Here is a 26,613-nt window from a genome sequence, read left to right on the forward strand (position 1 = left end):
CACACACACACACACCACGACACATTGCACAGTATTCCTTCTTTAGTATTACCTGTACAGTACTTGAAAATGTATTATTCATATCCACCAAAGTGGCTTTGCGTAGTCTTCACAACATGAAAATAACAAACTCATATCTGAGTGCTACCACTCTCAATTCATCTCATTCCTTTTGCCCTTTTCACTTCCTCTTCCTTATGTGTTTTCTCAAATATGCCAAAAAACCTCTGTTCGACATTTCCCTTTTCATCTTCACAAGAGATGGTCCGTACCGGTCCGATACCAGTGTGTTATAAAATACATACATTTCTATTATGTTTTCACAGCTGTGATATGATTGCTGTCATTGTTGTATGGTCTGGCTCAGGTTAAACTCTTTGTGAAACATGAACAAACACCAACAATGAAAAGAATAGGACTTTCTTTTATTATCTAGTTTGACAGTCAGTCATAAGAGAAAATAGAACATAAATTAACTACTTTTTTTCGGGGTTAAATTACTGTACGTGGTATTGGACCGGTGCATGAACTCCAGTACTTGCCGATACGATACCAGCATTTTAGGCTTTTCTGATACTGGTATCGTTATCAGATCATCTCTAATCTTTACATCTTTATTCTTTATTGTAATGCTCCTATTTTCCCCTCTTTTTATTCTTCTTTTCTTTCAAACCTTTATTTAATCTCTCACTACATCTTTTCTCTTCACCCTGTCCCACCATTCTACCCATCTCTTTGCTTTCATCCAGTAACCTCAGAGATTGGTTGGAAAGCATCCTCTGGCATTTCCTCCACCATCTCGGTCCCATCTCGTCCTCTGCTTGAACCCCCCGACCCCTCAGTTCCGTCCTCATTACGCATCCGACCATCTAGCACTGGCCAGCCGGCTCGGCCCTCCCCCTATGCCTATTCAGTGCCAGCCTTTACACGTGCTCACCCTCCTGCACTTCCCAAAATCTTCCAGCCCACTGCCGGAACAGGTATCGGTCAACAGATATTCCTCATCCTGTGGGGTCCCTTGACTATTTAGGGACATCTTATTTTGGTAGATTTGTCATTTTTAAGTAAAGATTTGAGTATATACCACTATCTGCACACATACACACGTACATAAAGTACACAGACACACACTGTTGCATCACATGCATTTGAAAAGGATTTTAAGCATCCGTATTTACTATTTCCAGTTGCATTATTCAAAATCTCCTCTCCAGTCAATGCTGATGTTGTAAAACTTAACTGTAACTTAAGTGTTTTGTTTTGACACTGCGTTTAAGTTATTTTTACTAAATTTGAGGCTAAGAACTAGCTGAGTCAACAAAAATTGTGACAACTATAACTGCACCATTATGGCTTTGTAGTAGAAACAGTGAATTCTCAAATATAGGCCTATTATTAACCTCATCTGCAGAGAGAACATGACCTTTATTTGGAACAGGCTTATATTAGAAACACTTGTAATTCATATATACCCACTTATATATAAGTATATACCCACATATATACCCACTTAACTACTGAGCTGTCTAAGCCACAGTGATAAGGTATTAAAGGAGGGTTACAACTTCAGTAGGGTGCCACTGCCGGACCTGTTTGCAGTTTGGTTGGCTGTAAACATTTTGTGTATTTCCAGTTCCACTCACTACTTTTCTGTCTTTTGGTTTGTCTTCCCCGCTCTCTCCTTTCCTCTTACTTTTCTGCCACTTCCTGTCTGTACTCTGTTGTCTTTTTAGTGCCCCCTTCAGCCCGGCAAAGGCCCCATAGCTTCCACAGTGACTCCTCTCCAGCTGAAGGCTTGGAGGCTTTCCCTACCTTCAACCCTTCTAAAGCCATCTCCAACTCTTCCATCTCCTCTATACCCTCTGACCCCTCTCTCCATACTGTCCCCTTCCCTGACACCTCACAACCAGGTATTACATAATTCAGTTCAAAGTTGTGATTGGTTTCTAATTGACAAAATAGAGTACATGGTGCTGTTTATCGGTCTTGATTTACTTTATAGGGTAACTTTGGTATATTTCAGCCAGCCTATTTTCTTAAGTTTTTATGTCTAAGTGACTGATGGGAACAACAACCTTTGACGTTGGTCCAGTTTAAATCAAGACGGCTGCAGTCGGCAGCGGCAAAACAAACTTTCATATAACGTGAATGGTCAATTGCGCACCTTCAATTTCCGTTCACTAAAAGTGCTGAGATTAATATTCTAAGTATCTGAAAACATTATGGAAAGGATACCTTGCAATTTTATCATGCAAACAGTGTTTCCTTTAGGATTTTTTTTAGCAGTGGAGGCTGGTCTGTAGGAACAACAACCCCCCCAGCTCTGCCGCCAAATGTTTTATGTATGAAACCGAACTGACGCTTCGCTGCAACACAAACAAATATATTTATTCATCTCTATTCACACACAATGAGGCATATTTTCAGTTGGGATTGAACTGTATTTTTTGAGGAACTATAGGGCACTTAACATCTACAACACGTCTACAAAATGAATTTCTTCATAGGGAAACCAGAACCCAAATGACTACATCTATAGACCATTTCCAATTTATATTATATTACTGCTGGTGAGGGCTGGAATAGGACTGTATTTGAAATTTCACTGTAGCTGATTCTGGTTTCCAACGTCGCCCCAGGTGTGTCTCTTAAAACACGGACAGAGACAACTTCTCTCTTTTGATGCTTTATTAAAATCAAGCAACAGTACAAACATGGGTGTGGGTAGCTTTGGTTTGAGTGTGTGTGTGTGTGTGTGTGGTTCTGCAAAGAAATAAATAACAGACAGAACTGACAAGTTGAACGCCGTGACATTTTTGGTGGAGCTGTTCGTTTAATAGTTGACTCAGAAGAAAGCAAACATTTTGACAATAAACTACATCAGCAGCCAATCAACATAGAGGAAACACTGTCGTAAAACACACTTCATTCAAAGGCGACAGAAACAAAATAAAACTACCAAAAGCTGTCTTGGTTCGTCTTTACACTGTTTTAGCACCCTGGTTTGGCTAAAAATAAACCTTTAATTCCCTCATTTACATGTGAAGATAAATTGGCTCTGTTCATGCTAAAAGTATTAAATATTTAAATAGAACCTGTAGGTTTGACACTAGTGATTTTGGGGCTATTTTTGGTTAAACAAAAAGGATTTAACTTTCTCTATCTTTGTAGGGATACTGGACCGATTTCAAAAAATGTTCTCATCAGTCACTCACATGCAAAAACATGGGAAAATAGGGTCCAGTTTAAAAAAAGAAGTTACCCTTTAATACTCACATTTAATAGAAAATACATACAGTAAGCTCGTACTACAAGAAATACCATTCATTGAGCCTTTATGCAAGCATTGAGCATTGAGGGAGGCATTTTTGGCTTGTTTTTTGGCCTACTTATGGAATTAATGTAGATAAATTCCAGCTGCACTTGCAACACTTTTCTTTCTAGCTGGGGAAAGTCAAAGGTCACCAACACTTATTTCACTTGTTTACAGCTTGATAAAGTTGTGGCTCTTGAAAATTCCACTCTCGCAAGTCGCAATGTTGATGCAACATTAGCCTTAGCATTCTTTCTTTCATCACTACTTTATTTTATTTTATTCTTTCCGTCTTCCTCTCTCAGCCAGTCTCAGTGCCTGGAAAGCACAGAGCGTTCCTTCCTTTTCTTCTGTGTCTGCTTCCTCCTCATCTTCAGCTCCTCTTGGCTCCTTCTCTTCCATGCCTCCACCGCCTCCTCCCAAATCTCGCCTCATGTCTGTGGGGCAGCCAGGCTCTGCCCTCACCAGGCCCACCAGCTTGCCATCTGCCCCTGAGACAGGTACAGGGACAGATCCACTCCGAGGCTAGTTCACTCCTTTCCAGTTGTTTACCTGTTACTATACCTTGTGTTTCTCCCACAATCCTTTTCATGTTTTTTTCCATTTCCTTATTTTTTTCAGCTTCCTGGCAGAGTGAATGGAGACCTCCTAAATCTCAAGCCCCTCTAGCACAGCCTGCCCACTCTCCTAGGTTCCTGCATATATCTGCTCCCAGACAGCCTGCAGTGCTGCACAAAAACCCGACAGATACGCCATGTAATGCGGCTCTATCTTTTTACCCGACTCAAGCCTGACATTTGCATCCTTTTGGTATTTTTTTCAACCTAAAATTAAATTTACCAATATGTAGCTTTCAAACATCCTTACTGACTCAGCAGATGAGTTTGGATAAAATATGAATTCCACACCCATTTGATCAAGTCTGACAATGGCCAAGCTTTAATTAAACTCAGATTTGTTCACATGCTGCAAGATGTAAATGACTTTAAGCAGTTGGTGTGGATTAAACTTATTTAATATAGACTGATCCTACATGAAGGCAATCTCCTAGATAACTTAAAGGGTAAATCTAGGAATATTCTATACTTTTCTTCTCGTCAACACATCTCATGTGCTGAGCCAAACAGACAATGCATTGACATACTAACAAGCATCGTGTGTGTACCCAGTGGGCCCTATTTTAACAGGTACGTTTAGACAAATCCACTTTTGCTAGTTTAACGGCAGAAAAAAGGACCTGTGCGCCAGGCGCACGGCTCTAAAGGGTTGTGCATCTATAGGTGTGTTTTAAACCAATCAAAGTGTCATCGCCCATTCCCTTTTAAAGTCAGGCACATTGCTTATATGATAGCAGATTTGCCTAACAGGAAGAAGAGATTTTCAGGAGAGGAAACTGATCTGCTCGTGGGTGAAGTGAAAGCGCCAGTAGCCATAATAAAATATAATATAAAATATATAGATGTAAGCAATAATACCATTTCACAATTCACATTGCAATATTTTTTATTTTTAATCATTTGCATGGTTGTGCTGCTGTGCGTCCCTGTGTGTGTAACAGGCATAGTGTGCACGCATTTTATTAATGCGCTGTTAAAATAACAATGAAATGCTGCGTCATTGACTTTGGACCATGTTTTTGTTGGACAATGGCACAATCATGCACAGATGGGCAGAGGTGCATTTGCAAATTAAACAATGTGGGCGCTGGACAGGAAATTGACAACTGTGTCGGTCTTAAACTAGTAAAGACACTTGCGTCGGGCTTTGAGCTGCGCCATGTGTGAGATAGGGCTCAAAGCCTGATATGATTGTTGTTGAAAAAGAGTGACAGTTTGGGTTTATTTTGTCACCTTCCATTCCCTCTACTCTTCCCTCTTTCTCCTCCTCCTTCCCATCATCCCTCTGCCCCAATGTGTTTCCTCTCTGTCAACTTTATTCTCTCTGCCAGTCACTTGTCAGTCTTTGGAACAGAAACGCCAGGGAGGGTCTGGATTTGTTCCTTCCTGGAGACCCCAGGTCACCCCTACAGTAGAGATGCCCTCACCTTCTTCTTTGAATCCTTCCTCTGCTCTCCCGCTCTTTGGGTCTCCTCCTCCTTCTCAGCCTCCTTTATCCCAAACTGCCATAACCTCTATCATTGACCAAGATGCAGGTACAGAATAAAAAAGGAGTCATATTTTCCCTGCTTGATTACAATTATCATCAACACTGAGTGACTAAACCCCACCAGTACAGTATATGAGTAAATGTCTCCCCCTGCTTGTTGTTTTCGTAAGCAGCTAATCACTTGATTCCACAGGTAAAACAGTACACTGTTTATGCTGTGCTAGTGTGGTGGCATGTGAACATTGTCTTTCAGCTTCTTCTGTATGATCTAGTTTGTTTTTTTCTTTTTGTTTTAGAATTCAAAAGACAGCTGAGCACCCTGAGTGAAGAGGATAACCAGTGTACAACCGCTACAAGTAAGTCTGAGTGAACAAGGCTAGATTTACACTATTGTGTTTTTGCATTTGTATTATAGACAGTAGGTTTACATCTCATGTTCACACTACTCCAGTGTTTCAGAGCCCCTAAAATGGAGAGATTTGGAAACAGTGATGCCCATGTTTTGGTAGTCTGGATGGCCACAAACCGAGACCTTCGGAAACAATGATGCATTTCTTATCTATAAGGTAGACTAAGATACCTTTCAGGAACCAACCCGTCATTGGTTCAAGCTAATAAATCCTTACTCATCCTTTTTGCCATCCTTCCTCCAAAGTATTTTCTATATTTTCAATTTATGTAGCCATGATTTTTAAGCATGGAGCAATATCAGACGGACTCCCAGTCAGTGTTTTCTGTCCCCTGTAATCACGTGTTAGTTTTTAGTAACAGTTCTCTTCGTCGGACCAAACAAAAACATCTCTTTCCAAATTTTTGGCCGTTGCGGCTCTTCCTCCATAGTCTATTCTGCAACTTAAAGCTACTACCATGGCAACTACCACCAACCGGGCGGAGTATACATGCTGCACAACTCTAGTTTTGGTTGAAATAAATAGATAGTTTACTGATTTACATGTGAAAATATGTTGGCTCTATACACACTCTAAAAATATTGCTTGTTTAAATGGAGTCTTGTGGGTTTAGCGTTAGCAACTTCAGAGCTGTTTCTGGTTAAACAAAAAGGTCTTAAAGATGTTTTAAAGGTCCATCTCTGAAGGAATCCTTTCCATAATGGGGTAAGACACTTAGAATAATTATCTGAGCCTGTCAGTGGAAAAACAAGCACAATTTTGAAGGTAAATACAAGACAATTGCCCTATTAACTTACATTGTTGCTTGTCTCGCCAGTGCCGACAGCCAAGATCTTGCTTCATACTGGACCAGTGTCAAAGACTGTTGTTCCCATCAGTCACTTAGACACAAAAACATAGGAAATAGGGTTGAAAAAAATGGTAGTTACACTTTAAAAACCAAAACATAGTTGTGTACTGTAAAAAAAGTGTCACTTATATGCAATGACTACATGGCTTACTTTATATGACTTTATGTTGTTCAGCAACTGATCCCAGAGCGCCGGCCAGCCAGAGGCCAACGTCCTCCAGGGCTTCAGAGCAGAAAAAAGATGCACATTTTGGCATTGAGGTTGTTAAAGCATCAGCAGGGTGAGTACATATAAAAGCGTGACTTTCATCAGGTTTGGTGTCTTTTAAAAAAGGAGTGGTTGGCATGGCTCTAAAGCAATAACCCCCCCACCCCTCAGATACTCCAACACTGTTCATGGCATCAATGTATGTTGTCAGATGTATTACATGAGTTGTAAGAATGTAAAGATTTAAGCATGGATGTTTATTTGTGACATTGGAAGAAGCGGTTTTGTCATAACAACTGTGGAGAAAATGTGATGGGGTTGTAACAGCTTGATAAAGGTAGTAAGAGAACCTTGATTTGGCAGTGTTTTGTTAACGTCCACACTCTGGTGCTTCTCAAAATCAACATATCTGACAAGCATGATAGTGACAAGGAAAATATTCTCTTCATTTTAAGCCAAAGTCTAGGAATATCCAATAAACACTGGGTAGCCCGCCTGAGATTTTCCGTCAATATGTGGGAATTTACTGAGGGCCTTCAACATGTCGTGCCTGATAGGTAAAAAATAGTGTAATCTTTAGGAAAGTTTGATTGCATACGGTTCTTCAATCAATCAATCAATCAATCAATCAATCAATCAATCAATCAATCAATCAATCCATCAATCAAACAATTTTATTTGGCACATGAAATTCGTCGAGGTACAATTCCAGGGAAATGTAATCCCATCAGCTTCTTCAACTTCATCATCGATCTCACAGAAGTGGCCATGAGATTGGCACACAGAAAAAGAGTCACTTGATTGAATGGCACCGGCACTCCAGGAACCAGCCAAGTCTCGTTGAAAGGATACCACGGCTCCCGACACCTTCCTGGAAACCCACAAAGGCACGGAGGCCTTCCAGCTCACCGTCCGACATCTACAAACTTGCTAGCAGAGAAGTCACATTTGGTGTCCAATTCCTCCAAGCTTGCCTCGGTAACTCCTCTGGATAAGAATTAAGAACACCCAGACTAATGACAGTTTACAACACACATGCTGCGGGATCTTTTGAGCACTCTCACATCCAAAAATAAGAAAAAATATGGGGACATGCAGCCTCTCATAGTCTGAATTCAGGCAGTAATTTAGGTTAGTATCTGTAGATTGCTGATATCATCGCAGAGACAGTACAGGTGAGTGTAGCATGCATAAATGTCAAAGGATATATGAAGCTTCAGTTGGTGATTTTGTGGTACATAAATACTATACAAATATCTTCAGCAATCCCTGTGAACATTGGAACGGGTTCAGTGTGAAAAAATGTGGCTGGTTGCTGCTCGTATGTTTTCTTTCAACAGTGCACTGCATTTATACATTTCAATGTGTGAAATTGAACTTAACGACCGATGAGGCCATTTTGCTGAGCAATGAAACTACACTTTTTTTGTTGTTACATCATGAAAACTGATTGGGATTGATTAAATGCAAAGCACATTGCTGCTTCATGTATTTAACAGTGTTAGAGTATTTAGGGGTAGATTTTTCCTTTAGCAATTTTCAAATGTTAATCGCACTGCATGTATGTTACTGTTAACAACCTTTGCTGTATAATCATACATGGCAACAAATTATTTGCGCAGATATTGTGGTCTATTCATTACTTATATTTGGCAACTGAAATACATGGGTCTATATTTAATTCAAAGCCAAAGAAGCTCTGCAGTGACGATTCGTGTTCTACTAGCCCAACTCAGAGTTTTATGAAATTTCCAGTTCCAATTGTATGGTTTGCCAGTTTGTATAAATTGATATACAAGCATACACAGCTAGCCTTAGTTCACAAGCTCAGGCATTAGGTATATGTTACCTGGCTATAGACTGGAAATTGTAGACTTACATTTAGCAAAAAAAGAGGACTCCGAAGGAATGCCCATCTTGCTATGTTTTTGCTGGATATGTTACCTGTACGAATTGGGTATGATCACAAGACTTGAAATTGTTTTGGAGATGTACCTTATTCCTTCTAGCAGTCAAAAAACATCACGCAGCTTTAAAGTAGACACTGTTTGCAGGGCCACTACAACATTAAGATGCTTAATGTAGTGTAGCATGTTTTTGGCATGCATTTGCAATTAACTGGTTAGGCTTGGATTAGCAGCTTTGGCTTTTAAAGATAGTTTTTGGGGCATATTAGGCCTTTATTTCCACAGGACAGAGGAAGAGAGAGGGGGAATGACATGCAGCAAAGGGCCGCAGGACAGAGTTGAACCCACGGCCGCTGCATCGAGGAGTAAACCTCTATATATGTGCGCCTGCTCTACCAACTGAGCTAACCTGGCCACAGCAGCTTTGGCTTTTGATACTTCATCTGACAAACAAACACAATTCCCCACTTTTTGGCTAAAAAGTGCTTGTGGGAATGTTTGAAGTAATTCTAAGTTAAATAATAGAGAACTCTGCTTTGGTAAATTAAGAACTCTGTACTCAAAGGTAGAAACAGCTTTGCCTAGTCAGATTTGCCAAAAATCTATTTAAATGTACTTGCGATGTAGATTCACATGTCTCCGCCTGTTTCAGATCTCATTTAGATATAAAACATCCTTAAATTTGTTTTCACTATTACATCTGGTAAAGCAAGACCGTGGTGCCCTCTGTTGAGCAGCTTCTACTGTTTATAATCTTGTGGCTATGTTGTAGCAAAAAATGTGTTATCCTGCTGCTTTTTCAGCTGTGCATGAAATTACCTAGCACGTGGGATTTTTAAAATAATTCTTTTCCCATTGAAATATAAACAAAAGCAACTTAGTCAAAGTCATGTTGATCATCATGTGATCTGGCAGTGTTGTTTCAATGTATTACTTTAAAAGACTGCTGCTGCTTGGCAAGACCTGGTAATTTCTTCTAGGATTTCTCACAAAACGCTTGTTTGGTTCGTGAATCTGTGGTTTGAATCTCCTGTTGTACATTTCTGCTATTTATCATTTCTGTAGTTTCATGTCACATTGCTCATTTACTTGAATGCTGTTCAGTGGAATTCTGCAAAATATGGCCAGAGTATAGACCGCGTTACTGCGGTGAAGACTTTCCTTCCGGCATACGGCATAACTTTGATCTTCATTTGTTTGTCCCTCAGACCTGAGAGCATGGCCTCATTTCTGCCCTGTAGCCCCAGAACAACCGTAGACCCAGGGCTAAAACATTTTGAGATGCCAAAAACACAGATGGATCAAACAGAATCAAGGCCAACAAGGACAGTCCCTAACATCCAGCCAACATTTCCTCCCTTCACTTCTACACCTCAGCAAAACCCTGATTTTCAAGATCAGTGCAGATCTGCTTCAGTCAAGGAGCTTGTGGTTAATCCAAGAAGTCACATGTCCACAATGTCCATTCAGTTGAGAGATTTGATAGCACAACCAGAGCCTGTTCAACATATACCTCTTTCTCCTACCAACCCCCAACCTACCTCCAGCTCACTCCAGGGACCTTTTTTGCACTTGCCTCAAATGGCTAGATTTGACACAAAACTGATAGGAAGGATAGGAGTGGCCCATAAAAAAGAAGCATTAACTATGGATTTGGGGTAAGTTTAGTGTGGTGCTCTGTCAATTAAATTCTGATTCTATAATCTCAAAAATACATTTAAGTTCAATGTTATTAATAGCAATGCAAAATGAAATTATGATGATGAAAGAAAAGATTTAATTCAGACAATTTTGACAACTTTCTAAGCATGCCAGCCTTGTTGTTCTGACAATTCTTTGGTATGCTTTTTTAGAAATGAGAGCGTGGCTTTCTCAGTGTCATCTTGTGTCAAAGACTCCAATTCTTCTTCTCCTACAATTGTGATGGACGAAACATCTGAAGTTCAGTCTGGAGAACAGCCCATTGCAAAAAACCTACAGTGGGAGAATCTTCAGAAAGACACTAAAAAAATAAGCCCTGCTGTTCCAATACCTATTTTGGTTAAGGAAACCATATCCAACAGGACTGCCTCAGATAAAGTCAATTCAAGATTGGACTCTGATTTTGAGTTTCTCACAGCACAGCAGGCCACAACAGACACTTTATCAAAGCAAAGAGAAACATTTAAAGTGGATTTTTCATCGTCTTCCACAAAATGCTTTGATGTGCATGGTTTGGACCCAGAACATTGTATGGAGAAAGTGAGAACTGGAAATGTGGCTTCTGTAGATGAAAGACTACAGTGTGAAAGAGATAGGAGAGTTGCACAGGAACTTGTGTTGCCAAGCTCGGAAGTTGGTATACAAGACAAGTGTGTTTACACATCTAAGGTGGAACTTTTTCCATTGAGTACAACAGGGATTGCTATTTCTCATTCACCATCCACTTCACAGCCTAAAGTTCAGATCGAAGAACCAGGGCGGGTGCCAAGAATGACTATGTCACATTTTACCTGTCCACAATATTCCAGGATTCCTGGCATGCCATCTTCACATCAGTCTCAAGTTATAGCTTGGTTTGATGATAGCAGGTTATTGTTTCAGAAGTTACCCAACAACAGATATCCTTTACTCTTCTATTCAGATTATGTTGGTTCCATTTCCAAGGGTAGTGTAGGAATTGCAAAAATGGTGGACTTAACACCCTCCTGCTCCAGGTCTGCCAGTATTCCTGGATTCCCATCTGCTTTGAAACGTGAGCCTAATATTACTTGTCTTTTACCTACATGTCCCAAAATTAGCAGGATTCCAGGATTAGCTTCTGCCGGATCAGTGACTGGATATGAAAAGAGTGTTTGGGACAGATGTTCTCTGTGGAAGAAACCATTGCAGATGAAAGAAGCATTTGCTTCTAGCATGCATTGTGTTCAGAAAGAAGCTGTTAGTGATACTAATATGATTAAAGGCATGGTGGCCATGTTACCAACATGTTCTGGAAAGGCCAGTATTCCAGGGTTTCCTTCTGCACCAATGCAGAAGGATTCAAATACAGTATGTATGGTGAGTCTTCTCCCTACATGCCCCAAACAGACAATGATTGAAGGTATGCCAGGTAGACAAATAGTTATGGCATATAATGACAGTTGGCATAATTTGAGGAAATTAGTTTTAGACAGACCATTGAGAAGTAATCCTGTTCTGGTTCAGGAACAGTCACATGAGGATAAAGAACAGATAAAACATATGGTATATATGTTACCATCTTGTCCGTGGAAGGAAACCATCCCTGGTTTTCCCTCTGTCCCAAGAAAAGAAACCAGTGTACCTGGTTTTTCATTTGCACTAAGCCAAGATCATAGCATGGCAGACCTTTTGCCGACTTGCTCAAGAAGGACAAGAGTCATTGGTTTACCCTCTAAGGAGCCAGTTAGTGCTCACGGTGAGGGTTTAGATACAACCAGGCACATTTTGATGGAGATGCCTTTGAGTAAAAGTGAAGTCTTGAATGAATGGTTTGCTTCTAAAAGCTTCCAGTGCAAGAGCCCATTTATCAAAAAGGAAGTCCAGATTGTAAATGCAATTTTGCGTTTTGATAAGAACACTGCTGAAAGTATGATTGCAATATTACCTTCTTGTGCTAAGAAAGCTAGTATACCAGGGTTTCCCTCCGCCCTGACACCAACATTAGCAGATGGCCCAACTATGGTGAATGTATTGTTTAGCTGTACAAAGGAATCTAGAGTTCCTGGAATGCCACTTAGAGACACAAGCAAACAATTAGTGTGGATAATGGAAAGTAAGTCGCTGCTAGTTCCTAGGGAGAAGTCTACAGTTACATTACATTTACAGAATCTTAATGTGTTCTATTCGGATTGTGATATGATCAAAAATATGGTATCAATTTTGCCCTCCTGCCCACGGACAGCCTGTTTACCAGGCTTTCCATCAGTACCATGTCAGGTGTTGGCAGATATACCAAGTATGATCAATCTTCTGCCTACTTCTCCAAGACATTCCAGAGTATGTGGAATACCCTCTAGATTCCACAGTGAGTCTCATGAGTCAGAATGGAATGTAAACAGAAGGCCAATATGGAAAAGGCAATTAACAAACCCAGGAAGACTTTTAGTAATACATGACCATAAGATGTATTTAAGAGAAAAGGCAGTGGCTAAAATTATGGTATCAATGTTGCCACCTTGTCCAAAACACTCATATATTCCTGGAATTCCCTCTAAAGCAGGAGAAAGACCAGTGGAAGCTGTGATAAAAGAGGCTCCGAGCATGTTGAAATCCTTAGCCACTTGCCCAGAAAACAGTAAAATTCCAGGGCTACCTGCAAAGTATAGTGCAAAAGCTTCTGATGGCTGGTGTGTGGACGGTGATGAGATTTGGAAAAACCCATTCAATAAAAGGTATGGCGGCGTTAACCGAGATTTTCCAGTTAAGGAAATGTCAAGTAGGGAGAAAGAAGTAATGCTGAGTATGCTTCTATCATGTCCACGACAAGCCTTGAACCCTGGATTTCCTTCTGCTCCACGACCCCAAGCTGTTGATGCTAGTGTGAGAAAAAATCCAGACATGATACAGTTGCTGCAATGTTGCCCAAGACAGTCAAGTATAATTGGTTTCCCCTCCAGAGTGTCAGTTACATCCCATTCTAAAGTACGGGGCTGGCCGGTAGGAAATATGCAAGACTGCTGCCCAATTAACCCAAAGTATTGTTCTTCTCACAAAGATATAGCATTGACAAGTCTTTCTCTTGAACATTCTTGTCCAAACTTTTCTCTCAATTCTCGTTTCATAGCAGTTCCACCGCCTGACATAGATCGGCTTCCGAATATGGTAAATATAGTGCCATCTTGCCCAAAGAAAGCTTCTGTTCTTGGGGTACCATCAACACATGTGCACCATTCAGAACAGGGGTGGCCAGGAACAAAAAGAATTGGACAGGAAAGTGAAAACCTTAAAAGTCAACAGCTGTCACTGGAAGAACATTCTCTTTGCCAGGTTTCTGTCAGGGAGAAATCCATGCAGATCATATTCCCAAGCCAAAATGTACCAGAGAATCTTCAACAAAGAATGACAATTGAGTCATTGACCTGTCCCGTTGAGGCCATTGTCAAAGATTTACCATCGTCAAATTCTAAAATCCAAGTGGACCAGCAATCTTCTGTTGTTAAAGGGATTGAGATGTTATCGGATGAAGCCAGTCCAGCCAGATTAGATCTTGACACAAAGAAAACTAAATCTGTTGTGGGCTCAGTTTTGGAGAGACATAAAGATGGACGGGGCTTTTGGATACCGATTGAGGCTGAAGAAATAGCTGTTCTCGAAAAAGGGTGAGTGAGTTGGAGAGTGGAAGTTTGAGTTCTCTATGTGATGTAAGCGGGTTAGATTTGAAACAAATGCTTGTCAATTCTGTTTCCAGAAACTTGCATTGCAGAATGTGGCACTCCATTCCTGACATGCCATTGTTCTTGAGTGTTAAGAAGAGGTGGGTTGCCTTGGTTTGCACAGTGAGCAGTGATGCATTTCCACAATAATGCATTTGCTTTATCACAACACCTTTTGACTGCACAATTTGCAAATGTTGTGTGTCATACATTCTGTTGCTTTGAGTTATTGTTTTTCCTCAAAATTTTAGTTTTGTCCCGCTTGTACCTTGTCATTGTTTCAGCACAAATATTATTTGTTTGAGAAGGTCAAAGAAGTAGAAACTGCTGTAGTCACTGTGCAGGGTCGTTTCATACCCTTAGAAGAGTCAAATAAAACATTAATAGATGTCATTACTACTACACGTAATGACAATGTGGATCAAAAGTGCATAGGCTAATACATGGGCTCTTTCTCATAATCAAATTGTATCATTAGTGATAGTGAGCAAAATGGTTTAGTATTGAGCATTCCAGCAGTGTAGCGTGACCAGGACTTTGTATATCTGTATAAACATTTTATGTATGTTATTTTTAATTATTTTCCCTGAGCGCAGCTGAAAGGTACACTTTGATACACACACACGTGCCAATTACCATTTGGAGAAATATCTACAAATCATACTTAAATATTTGAGTCTTCTGAACTGTGGCAGTTTTATTTTTCAAGTGTGAAATTTAAAGAAAAAAAAAACTTGACTTAGGGTAAACTGTCAATCTATGGTCTTTACACCTAGGACTATACTGGTGTATGTGTAAAGTGGGAGAAAAGGGGCACTGTGGGGCACCACATTGTGTTTATCCGGGCCTGATTAGTAGAATATACTTTGAGGAATACTTCTGTTGAACTATTGGATGTTTTTCACTCCGTAATAACCCTTGTTTTTTCTGCACTGGCTGTTTTAACTGTATTTAACCTAAGCAAATGCTTTGGCATGATTTTTTTGCAGTGCAGGTTTTTGGCTCTAGTGGTGGGTCGTTTTAATACAGGCTGTTTGGAGTGAATAGCATTTGTTTAAATAGCATGCATGAGAGTAAAATACCTATTTTAAGAATGCTGAGTGGTTGTATCCAATTTTGGTGTCATACTCTATGAAAAATTATTAATACTATACTGTGAAGACCTGATTACTTTCTCACTAATTGATTTAGGTACACTGTACCAGGCTTGCATTATATTGTAATAAAAGTATGTAGAATTACAATGTAGCTAATGGGATAACATTAGAAACAGTAAAGGTTGACTATAACTTTGTATTTACCTTCTCTTTAGACATGAAAATATGGTTTCACTACAGCCATCATGCACAATTGTTGCTGGTGCAGAAGAACTTGCATCCCAAACCCAAATAAAGAATGCCGTGCAGGAGTTAAAGAAACATCCCACAAACAAGACCATAGTATGGGAGGAGCTTCCAAAGGCCAATACAATAAACTATCCTACACAAAAGACTATAACATGGGAGGAGCTACCAAAGGTATCAACAAAGGTAACTAGAAGATCAGAGGAAGAAATGGAAATGGTCGGTCTGCCTTCCATGATGTTAGACACTGGTGATGGAATAAAGACAAATACTGAAGATGGGAATGCAGATCTATTGCCAATGTGGCCAACAGTTAGCACCCTTTTTGAATTCACTGCTACTGCTAAACAAATAGACGAATGCCAACTGGACAGCAAGTCTACTTGTGATACTCCATCAAGGGATAATGAATTAGCGGATGAAAAGTCTTCCCCCCCTCGCGCACAATGTGTGCCATATTATGTGAAGCCTGACATTGTGTATAAACAGTACACTTTCTTGGAAGCTTGCCCAGGTGTGACAAACATTGCTGGCATGCCGTACAAATTGCCCGTAAAAGAAAAACAGTGGCTTATAGATCAAAAGCCAATCTGGGAGAAACAATCAAAAATTAAGAAAATATTACTGACGTATGCATCAAAGGATGATGAAAAGAACAAGAAGGAAATGGTTTCACTGGTACCCTCTTGTCCCAGAGAGACCAGAAATCCCGGTTGTCCAAGTTTATCCAATGTACCTGGTTCACCATCTATCCATGAAGCCAATAACAGATTATTGGTATCTCAACAGGAACCACTTTTGGAGAAGAAAATAAAAACTGAACTTGTTGTCATTACAGTGTCACCAAAAGAGAAGGATGAAGTGAAAATTGGAGCTTTGGTACCAACTTGCCCAAAACATTCTTGCATAGCAGACATCTCAATTCCACAACCTACTGTAGCACTTCATGGATCCGATATGATCAGCCTTTTAAACTCTTGCCCCAAAACCTCCTCTATCAAAGGTATTCCATCATTAATCGAACATTTTAACAAAATCTGGGATAGAGATTACACACCTTTAGGGGTAAAACAGGTCAAAATCAACACAGTCATGATTGAAGAGAAACCTCACAAGGATGACATGGGGGCCATGACAGCTTTAGCCCCAACTTGTCCAAAACAAGCTTGTATTCCTGGATTTCCATCTGCTCTGAAACCTAGAGTAAGCTATAATGCATTTAATAGGGTCAATCTTCTTCCATCCTGCCCGGTCACCTCAAGTATGGCTGGTTTTCCTTCAATGCAGAAAGCTGACGGCAAAGACTGGAACACTATTCATCAACCATTATGGGAGAAGGAAAATAAAAAAGATTCTGTTTTACTACTGGACTATGTTAAAATCGACAAAGACATGACAGGAGTTGTGTCTCTTGCACCAAGTTGCCCAAGAGAATCACTTATCTCTGGCTGCCCCTCTTTACCAAAATCCAGAAGGATTACTGCTGTTGACATGAAAAATATGGTCAGTCTTTCAAGCTCATGCTCCAAAGTGTCACAAATACCAGGATTTCCATCGTCTCAAAATTCAAAAGAGTGGACAAAGAGCAGGGAATCTCTATTTGAACCAAGATTGAAAGACAAGCAGGTGTCATCAATTGACAGATGTCAAGGAGATAAGAGAGCAATGAAAGCAATGTTTTTTCTTGTACCATCCTGTCCAAAAAAGGCACGGACGCCAGGATTTCCTTCTCATCCAAACCCTCTAACTATGTATAGTGCACAGAATATTATCAGCCTTTTTACGTTGTGCTCGCAAGTTTCCAAAATTCCTGGATTCCCATCAGTTGATGGGAATATGAGTTTAGGATGGGTAACAGAAAAGGGTTCATTGCTGAAGAGGCTACCAAAGAAGACAGTCATATTTGACACATCAAATGATAACAAAAAGATAATGAAGAATATTGTTTCATGTGTACCATCCTGTCCTAAAGTGTCAAGCATCCCTGGTTTCCCATCTATTCCGAATCCCAAAATGGTGTATTATGGCCACAATGTAGTCAACCTCCTTCCTTTGTGCCCCATAGTTTCTATCATACCTGGATTTCCATCGGTTGTAGGGCACAGGGAAGAGGGATGGGGTACTGAACTGGTTTCCTTGATGCACAGACCACCAAAGAACAATCAGTTTAGGATTAACAGCTTGCCAATTAACATAGACAAATCCAGCAACATGCTTGCTTTAGTTCCCTCTTGCCCAAGAGCATCAAAGATTCCAGGCTTCCCATCTGTCCCGCAATACAATATGCTAAGGCTTGTACCTATTTGCCCCAAAGTATCCAGTCTCTGTGGATTTGCATCATTTGAAGGGGCCTCACAATTCCAATGGCTTTTTAAAACACCCACTTTGTGTGAAAAGCTAAAGGAAACTGTTTTTGTGTTAAACCTTCCAAGTCAAGATGAGGAAACTGCAAAGACAATGTTCGCTTTAGCTCCATCTTGCCCAGAAGCATCTAGGGTCCCAGGGTTCCCTTCTGCACCTCAAACCAAATCAACGATTGAACCCAATATGATATGTTTTGTATCTTGCTGCTCCAGTGCTTCAAATCTCAAAGGATTTGCATCCATGACAACAGTCCGAAGCACAGGGTGGATAAATGAAACAAAACCAATTTTAATAAAGCCTCAGGAGAAGAGGGCACACTTGAGTTTGCCACATGCTGGACAGGACCAGCTATATTGCTACAACACGAAAGGCATGGTGACATTAGTGACATCCTGCCCAAAAGAAGCCAGAGTATGTGGTTTTCCTTCTGCTCAAGTTGCAAACAGACCGCCAAACATGGTCAGCTTATACACATCTGCTCCATGTGTTTCATGTATCCCAGGTTTTCCATCAGCAAGGATGCTTAGCTCTGAATATACTAAGATACAAACTAGGACTACACACAAGTCCTTGTTAGAGAAGCTGCAGAATGAGAAGATTTGTGTAATCGCAAAGTTCCCAGCCAATGATGAACATGATCAAGATGAAATGAAGTACATGGTTTCATTGGCTCCATCATGTCCACATTTGACTCAAATCCCTGGGCTTCCCAGCATTTTACAATTGAATCCAACAGACCCTTGTTTTACTGAGAAGAATACATCACAAGAATTGCCTCATGCACAGTCAACTCAGTCATATCTCAAAGACCCAAGAATGCCTGGTCTTCCCCCCACATCTATTCACCTCACCAGCATAGCACTTGCATATGGTGAGACATTCATAGTGTGAAGATTGAGTTCACATTTACCTTTCTGTCTTGTTTCTTTACATGTATTTTACTATGTTTTCTTGTATGGCAGAGGAGAAATTCAAAGGCAGTGCAAAACAAAACATAGACTGTTGTGTAGATAACGGGTAAGTAGAAGAGCCTGGTGTTCTTGCATTGTTTGTTGTGAAACGGGTCAGTTGCCTAACACAGACTGTTTGGATCAATAAACGGTAGTTTAAGTAACTTCATAATACAGTGAATGGTACATTTCAGCATCTCTGTGAAGGCTGTATTTCATTACATTTGTCATTGTGTTGCTGCCTGAGTTCTGTGGATCATGCCATAAACTGCTTTGTTTCTGGGTCCTCAGCAAATCACATATAGAGAGGATAGTAGCGGAGGAAGCTCCAACAGGCAAGAAAACATTGGACACATCAGAGCCAGCGAGAGTCTTGGGTTGGGAAGTTTTGGAGGCAGAGGGAACAATTACAGAAAAAAAGGCAAAATTCTCTTTGTCTGCAAAAGAGGAAGATGCATCGGGATTAGTACATGCTATTGTGGGTGTTTTCCATAAAGGGTAAGTGGAAGACTGGTCTGAAACTAATAGTGTGAAGCATGCAACATTGGCTGCATCGATTATTTGTAACCCTAAATGGAAATATTTCATGATCCACTTTATCATACATCAAGCTCATTTTGTTTTAAAATATATATTTTGACATTTTAAAGTTTGGGGTAAAGTAAAAACTGGACTGCATTTGCATGGATTCTTTTTACTTTCTCTAATACTGACTCTATAGTTAGCTTCATGTTTATTGAAACCATTGTTTTTGCATGGTTCCAGGTTACACTCACTCACTACATTATCCATGTCTCACAGTTATGAAACAGTAACATCCATGTTGGGGCCGTCTAGCTCTACTTTAGCTGAGGTGGAGCACCAACCCAAGGCTGCCTTTTCTATGGATCTGAAAGACAAGACACTGACCCCTTCAGATAAGTTTTCAACACATTTTGCAGATAACGCTACTACCATACAGAAGATAGAGGGACAGTTTGATGAAATTCAAACCAAACATAAGATTGAATTTCCATTAAATACTGAGCCTTACATGTGGGACTTGTTAGGTGATCCATCAGCGTCTCCATCACCAACTACCAAAAGGGATGATGGGTTTTTGGTTTGTGCAAGCATGAAGAAATGGCCACCGCTGACAGAGGCAGATATCACTGAAATTTCAAAGGAAGATAGTGAACAAGTAACGGAACAAAAGGCTTCTCTTGATCAATGGCTCACAAAGGAGAGGCCACTCACGGGGCAGGATCCTGTTCAAACATCAGTATATGTTGAAAGTTTGTTAGCAAGGCACCAGACTGCGACGGAACAGGATGAGGGTAGAACTGTGTCAACTTCTTTACAGCTGGATAAAGGGTGAGTGCGGGTGGGAAACGACCCTGTTAAGTGTTTGGTTGCACGGTGTGATAGTGTACATGTTCTGCATTTTTGGCAATAACATTATTTCTTGTTCTGCGTATGAGTGCTTACTACTCAGAAAATTGTGATGGTCAGTTATTTTGTCATGGCTGTATTGAATTATGATGTGGAAGGATTGTGTTGCTTTTAATAACATTTTACATGGTGTTGTAAACTTAAGGCAACTTTGTCTTTATGTCTTGTGTCTTCATTTGATTTGTTTGTTTAATGTCTGCAACCGTGTTAATTGTGCTGCTGCCTGTCTTGGCCGGGACACTCTTGAAAAAGAGATTTTTAATCTCAACCTGGTTAAATAAAGGTTTTTGCTGGACTCTCTGTGTTTTAATGACGGAGTGCATGTAGACAAGTAAAGCAAAAATAAGTGATTGAGTTTTGTTTTACAATGTGTCATAAGATTTGTTAGCTCTCTTTTTGGTTGAGTAGATTAATTGGTTGGAGATGGGGTGCATGGTACAACTATATGACAGAATAAAGAGCAGCAAATTCTGAAGCTTGTCCTTTCTTTTCCTTAAGCCACCAACAAAAAAACACAGGAGACATTTCTGCCACTATCGTGAAGCCTACCACAAAGGAATCACTGACAGATGCCAATGTACATGGAGAGATACTCATGGACAAACCCTCAGACCCACAAACTGATATTACTGTCCCTCAGCGAGGCAGAAAACCCAGGAGAAAAGTTCCAGAACCTCAACAGAAAGGGTGTGATAATGAAAAAGACACTGTTCCATCACGACCTCTCAGAAGAAAGGATAGTTTAACTCCAGACTACAAACAAAAATCGGATGGTTTGTCAGTCAAGCCCCTCCCTGAAGTTGTTTCAATCCAGTCTGTAAAAAAAGATGCTACTGGTGAGATACAACCTGCCACTGCCCTATCTTGCAGCATAAAAAAAACAGACAGTAGTGTTCCTCTTGATGTACCTCAGAATGATCATGCCCAAGAAAGTGTTAGTGCTCATGTAACACTATACACAGGTGACCATAGACAAACAAGTGAAGTTGTGCAAATATCTATTGATGTTGTTGCGCCTCCTCGTGTGAAAAGAAGAGATGGCAGTTTGCCACCTGAAACTCCACAGAAAACTGCCCCTTGCAAGCCTCTGAGGAGAAAAGACAGCACCACCAGACAGACAACTGTTACAAAAGCTAATGGCCAACAAGATTTGAAAGTCAGTTCTGCTTTGAAAACTACAGATCCTGTTCCTCCTCAACCTAGCGAGAGAAGCTCTGATGTCTCAGGTGCTCTGGAACCTTTACAGAGCCTTGATATACCTGGTCAAACAACTACTGAAATTATCCCTTCACAGCCTGTTGGAAGAAAAGACCAAACAACCAAACGACACTCTCAGGAAACAGATTTTGTGCGAAGTGCCTCTCGACAGGCAGACACAGAACTGGTCTGCTCAAAAGACACTGAGCAAAACTCTTGTACATCAACATGCCCCAAGAAAGACACTGATACATCTGTCCAGGCCTCTTCTCACTTAATTCCACGCTCGAAAAAAAAGGGAATTGAGAGCATCACCCTAAAGCCAAAATCAAAAATGTTTAATGTAGAGCAAACTGCTTCTCTCTCAATCATTAAGAAGATACGTCTTCCACAACGTGGCAACAAATTGCCGTCAAGCAAATTTGGCAACATTGACAGTGACAAGGAATGTGTAAAAGCAGTCCAGATTGTCAGCACTGGTAAGGAAGAAATAAAGCAGTGTAGTATAGTTGGTGACACATCTGTTGATACAATCAACATCACATCTTCTAAGAAATCAGAGCATGCATCAGAGATAGCCGAGGCAAAGAAAGACAAACAAACAATTTTACGTATCCCAAAGCCCCGTGTGAAGAAACGTCTCAGTGGCTCTTTCCCAGAAGATGTTACAGCTATAGAGACCCCATCTAAGGCTACCCATGGAGAAGAGGCACAGGCATCGAGGCAAAGTGGTCCTTCATCCATTTCCCCAACAACTAAAGAATTGCCAAAAACGCAACACAGCAAAGGCTCCCCACCTCTTTCTCTGGGTAGTCAAGCTTCTGCATCTACAGAAGAGGTGGTACCTGTAAAGTTGAGGAGAAACAGACTGACTATTGACAGCAGTGTTCAAGTAGAGGATGGACATATTTCAGAGCAGACACTAGGAGGTTCAAGCTTGCCTGTACCAAAACCAAGAGCAAAGAAGCATCTTAGTGGTTTGTTCCCAGATGACATGATTTCGTCTCCCTGCCTGCCAGACACAGTTACTGACACCGTTGGTCATGAATCAATCCAACAGATTGAACAGTCAAGCTTGCCTTTTCTATTGCCACGGGCCAAGAAACGTCTCAGTGCCACTTATTCAGAAAGCACACCACCTGTAGACAATTTATTCCCCCAAGAAATGGAATTATTTCAGAGAAACCCAGAAGCTACATCTGCCATGAGCAAGGAAACTGAGGAAGACTCAACATCTCTGGATTCAAGTGTGATCTTTGAAGGAGGTTTTGTCACTGTCCAAGGAGAAGATGTTGTGGCGTCAGAGTTGGAACAGGAAGTGCTAGAAGCAATGGAAGAAGAGGAATTTCCTCAGGCAGACTCTGTAGAAGATAATGAGAAGGCGCTGGAAGAAATCATGAAAGGCTGGACCTTTACAGAAAAACCTATTGTCACAGGTGACTCAGAGAAGTCTGCAGAGGCAGTGTCTGAGCAAGCTGACATTGAAAAAATCCTGGAAGCAGAGGTTGCTAGGTCCACTGTTGCATCGTCTCAGGATGACTGGCTGCATGTAGAGGATGACAAAGACAGTGAACCAATGGAAATAAACTCAACGAAGGAAATGAGGGATGAAGAGTTGGACTTTGGCTTTGTATCTGTAGATGTAGATGCTGGTTGTTTAGAGGATGAAAGGTAAGATTAGTCAGTATACATTAAGGTGTGGGGGGTGAACTCGTAGATGACTAACTCTCTACACAATAGAAATTCTAACAACCTTGTATTTTTTCATTATCATAACCTACACCATAACATGCATACAGAATCATTAATAATCATTCTTTTGATGTTCATGACAATGTTTTCAGAGAAATTGTTAAATTTATTTCTCATTTTGCTTTGTTTTTTGTTTGTCTTTCCAGGCAAAAGAAGAATTCACAAGTTGCTGGCCTCCACCAAGCCAATGAACCAATAACACCTCATAAAATACCTGCAGATGGGACTGCCTCTCTGGAAGTATGTTAAGGCTGCACTTACCTGCAAACCATGTTATCAACAGCCTAATTTTCCAAACAGCAGTAGCAACTAGAAAGAAGAAAGTGGAAAGTGTTGTTAATATTGGACTTACATTGATCAGGTGGACAGAAACACAACTCCAAATCAATACTAACATCGCTCTGTGTCTACTAGATCTGTAAATTGGCAATAATGCTGCATGTTTTCTATGTCAAATTATTTTGGGACGGAGCACGTTTTAGCAGCTTGGGGAGGCTTTTTGTAATTGTTTTGTAATGAGGTTACCTTGCGTTTTCCCGCTCTATGTGCATTGCGTTTGTGCAGAAACACCTCAAACGCCTCAAGTTGAAAAACTTCAACACAGAGCAGAAAAAGCACCCAACTCCATTAATAATGTATTTATGTATGTAATTTATTCGGATACAAGCCCTGACTCACTCTATGTACTGTAGTGCAGTGGTCTTCAACGAATTTTAAGCCTGAACTGAGAGAAAGAGAGAGCAGGGACCCTATACTGCATGTATTGTATAAAATTAAGTTACATAATAAACTGGGCCTACAGTAATGTGTAGGGCAGCTTAAAGCCTTATAGACAGAACATACGTATTTTGCACATTATACTAAGCTATTAAAATAGCCTAATAAATTTTGGCGTGATTTTATAAATCATGTTTTAATGTAAAACATACTGTACATGTGGCACAGTGAATCCTTAGGATGAACTGTATCTGTGGATGGCCTTAGTGGCTACCTTGCATATAGGCCAGTAAGCATATCGTCAGTGGGGAGTTATATTTACTAATAATATGTTGGATTCATGTTAAGACTTTTTCATTTTTGAAAAACTTAATAATACAACATAACACAAAAATTGACAATACTTTGGAGGCCCTCCTGCATTGACCCTGGGGGTCCTGGACCCCCCGTTGAAGATTTTTTAAATTGTATTGAACGTAATTTATATTACAATCATCTCCCAACATTGTTATTGTGTGTGTGTTTCAGAGCTTTTCGCCCAGTCCCAGCTTAGTGACATCCAGTCAGTCTCTACTAGACTGGTGTCAAGAAGTCACACAGGGTCACAAGGGAGTGAAGATAACCAACTTCAGCACCTCCTGGAGGAACGGCCTTGCGTTTTGTGCCATCTTACATCACTTTCAACCAGAAAAGATGTAAGAAACAGTTTAAACTAGATGGTCTATAGATAAAAAAGGCATTTATTCCTCTTCATTCACACAATGTATAATGTGTTTATTTTCTGTTTATTGTTTGTCTTCTTGTTCTTTGTGTAGTAATTTTGAAATGCTGGACCCGTATGACATCAAGCACAACAACAAAAAGGTGACTGGCTATCTATGAGTAAATTACCAACATAGCATTACTGCAACTTTTTTCATGTGTTGGTTAATAATTCCTAAGCTGATCTATTTTTCTGCAAATTGCAGGCCTTTGATGGCTTTGCTGAACTTGGCATTTCCAGACTGATGGAGCCTTCAGACATGGTCATGCTAGCAGTCCCTGACCGCCTCATTGTCATGACCTACCTCAACCAGATCCGCACCCATTTCACGGGCCAGCAGCTCAGGCTGCTTCATATAGAGAGGGATAGCAGCGAGTCCAGCTATGCTGTAGCAGGGGACCGGGAGAGCCAAGAGGACCCTCAGGAAACTGTTCGTTACTGCGCCCAGAGGCTTCAGGAGGAGGGTTTAAGTCTAGAAAGTAATGGGACTGCAGGCACAGCAGAGTCGGACAGTAAAACCAAGGATGTTGTTCCACCTCCTAGAACCAAATGGCTGCAGGTTGCTGGGTCAAGTGGGGCTCAGTTACCAGTGGCACCACCAAGGACTCATTTTCTGTCCAAGACTGGTTTCTCTCATGTGAAAGACGCTGATCTGGTCAAGAAGCGTAGGTCACAGCGGAGGAGTGGGTCAGTAGAAGAAGGAGACATATCGGTGGTACGGTACCTTATTTCCTTATAAATGTATCCCTTTAAATTCCTTTATTACATTTTCTCTCTTTACTTATCTGTGATATATGAGCAACTTTTTTGTCTGCAGGTCGTTGCTGGGCAGGAGGACAGTGTACTTACCCGGAGAAAGTCAGACACTGGTTAGTACTTCTCAAGAACATCTATATATATATAGCCACACAACTTTATTGATCTCCAGCGGGAACATTTGGTTGTTGCATCATTACAAGTGAACCAACATAAGTAAATACAGATAAGTATAAAAAGTAAATAAGATTAGAATAAACTAATACAAGAGTATTTGGAGACAAAATAACATGATAAAGTGACAGTGGTGTGAATAATAGCAGCATAGTCAGTAATTCTATGTAAACAGTGTTCACCAATATGTGATGTGATTAAGTATTGCTACTTAGTATTTGTCTGTATTAATATAATAGCATATGAGTCTTTTTAAAAGAGTGGAGCGACCCCATGGTGTTCTGCAAGTAGATTTGGTAAATTATAATGTTTTTAATTTAAAACAGAATTTCTTAAACTGTCTGCAAGCGACTCAAAACCTTAATAGTGAGGAGCATAGATGTGTTTTTAATATTAAGTAAAATCTTTTACGGATTCAAACATTATTTTAATTTTTTTTTCTTCTGTGTTGACCTTAAGTACTGAGGCAATAGACTGCAATAATGCCTCCAATTTATGTCACAAATGATCAACGTGACATTTGAAGGAAATACGGGGGAATAAAGCTGTCATTACTGTCAACTGACAAGATGGATTGATGGCTTCCCTGGTGTCTCAATATAAGCAACACCATTCTTCCTCATTAGGATGGCAACAGAGACAATGAGGGAGTAAAACCATCTGGCCATCTTAATTTGGCTGTAATTTGTAAAATACTGTTAAAGTAGGAGGCCTATTGTTTTTGGGAATATTTTGGTAATTAGGTGCTCCCTGAGTTGTATTGGGTAAGTGGTCTTTGGTCTGAAAAAATTTGAGAAACATTGGTTATACTGTAATGCAAAAGCTTATGTAACATGTTGACACAATATAGTATAACACCGAACATTAGTTTAGTGGAGGATATGAGGCAGTATAAGGTGCAGTAGTGTAGTAACATAAGAACAACATTATATATTATAGTACTACAATAAAACAAAGTGTATAGGATTAGTATGATACAGCAATGTAAAATATATAT

General features: G+C 40.3%; 1 protein-coding gene across 13 annotated transcripts in view; it reads left to right on the plus strand.

Annotated features, from left to right (window-relative positions):
- The window catches only part of ehbp1l1a (EH domain binding protein 1-like 1a), a 47,252-nt gene that overhangs the window by 12,985 nt on the left and 7,654 nt on the right, over positions 1-26,613 (plus strand). For 2 of the 13 annotated variants that reach the window (XM_032544394.1, XM_032544395.1), the window contains 19 exons: positions 1,734-1,910; positions 3,619-3,813; positions 3,935-4,069; positions 5,244-5,465; positions 5,716-5,775; positions 6,855-6,960; positions 10,003-10,452; positions 10,648-14,115; positions 14,205-14,270; positions 15,482-18,747; positions 18,839-18,893; positions 19,118-19,324; positions 19,592-20,179; positions 20,756-23,125; positions 23,353-23,446; positions 24,452-24,618; positions 24,739-24,787; positions 24,892-25,401; positions 25,504-25,555. In XM_032544394.1, coding sequence (XP_032400285.1) covers positions 1,734-1,910; positions 3,619-3,813; positions 3,935-4,069; positions 5,244-5,465; positions 5,716-5,775; positions 6,855-6,960; positions 10,003-10,452; positions 10,648-14,115; positions 14,205-14,270; positions 15,482-18,747; positions 18,839-18,893; positions 19,118-19,324; positions 19,592-20,179; positions 20,756-23,125; positions 23,353-23,446; positions 24,452-24,618; positions 24,739-24,787; positions 24,892-25,401; positions 25,504-25,555 — 12,237 coding nt within the window. Of the gene's footprint in view, positions 1-749; positions 981-1,733; positions 1,911-3,618; positions 3,814-3,934; positions 4,070-5,243; positions 5,466-5,715; positions 5,776-6,854; positions 6,961-10,002; positions 10,453-10,647; positions 14,116-14,204; positions 14,271-15,481; positions 18,748-18,838; positions 18,894-19,117; positions 19,325-19,591; positions 20,180-20,755; positions 23,126-23,352; positions 23,447-24,451; positions 24,619-24,738; positions 24,788-24,891; positions 25,402-25,503; positions 25,556-26,613 lie in introns of all 13 variants that reach the window. The other 11 variants (XM_032544399.1, XM_032544400.1, XM_032544392.1 and 8 more) reach the window with 10 other exon arrangements.

The sequence above is a fragment of the Etheostoma spectabile genome, chromosome 19, assembly GCF_008692095.1.
Source record: "Etheostoma spectabile isolate EspeVRDwgs_2016 chromosome 19, UIUC_Espe_1.0, whole genome shotgun sequence".
NCBI lineage: Eukaryota > Metazoa > Chordata > Actinopteri > Perciformes > Percidae > Etheostoma > Etheostoma spectabile.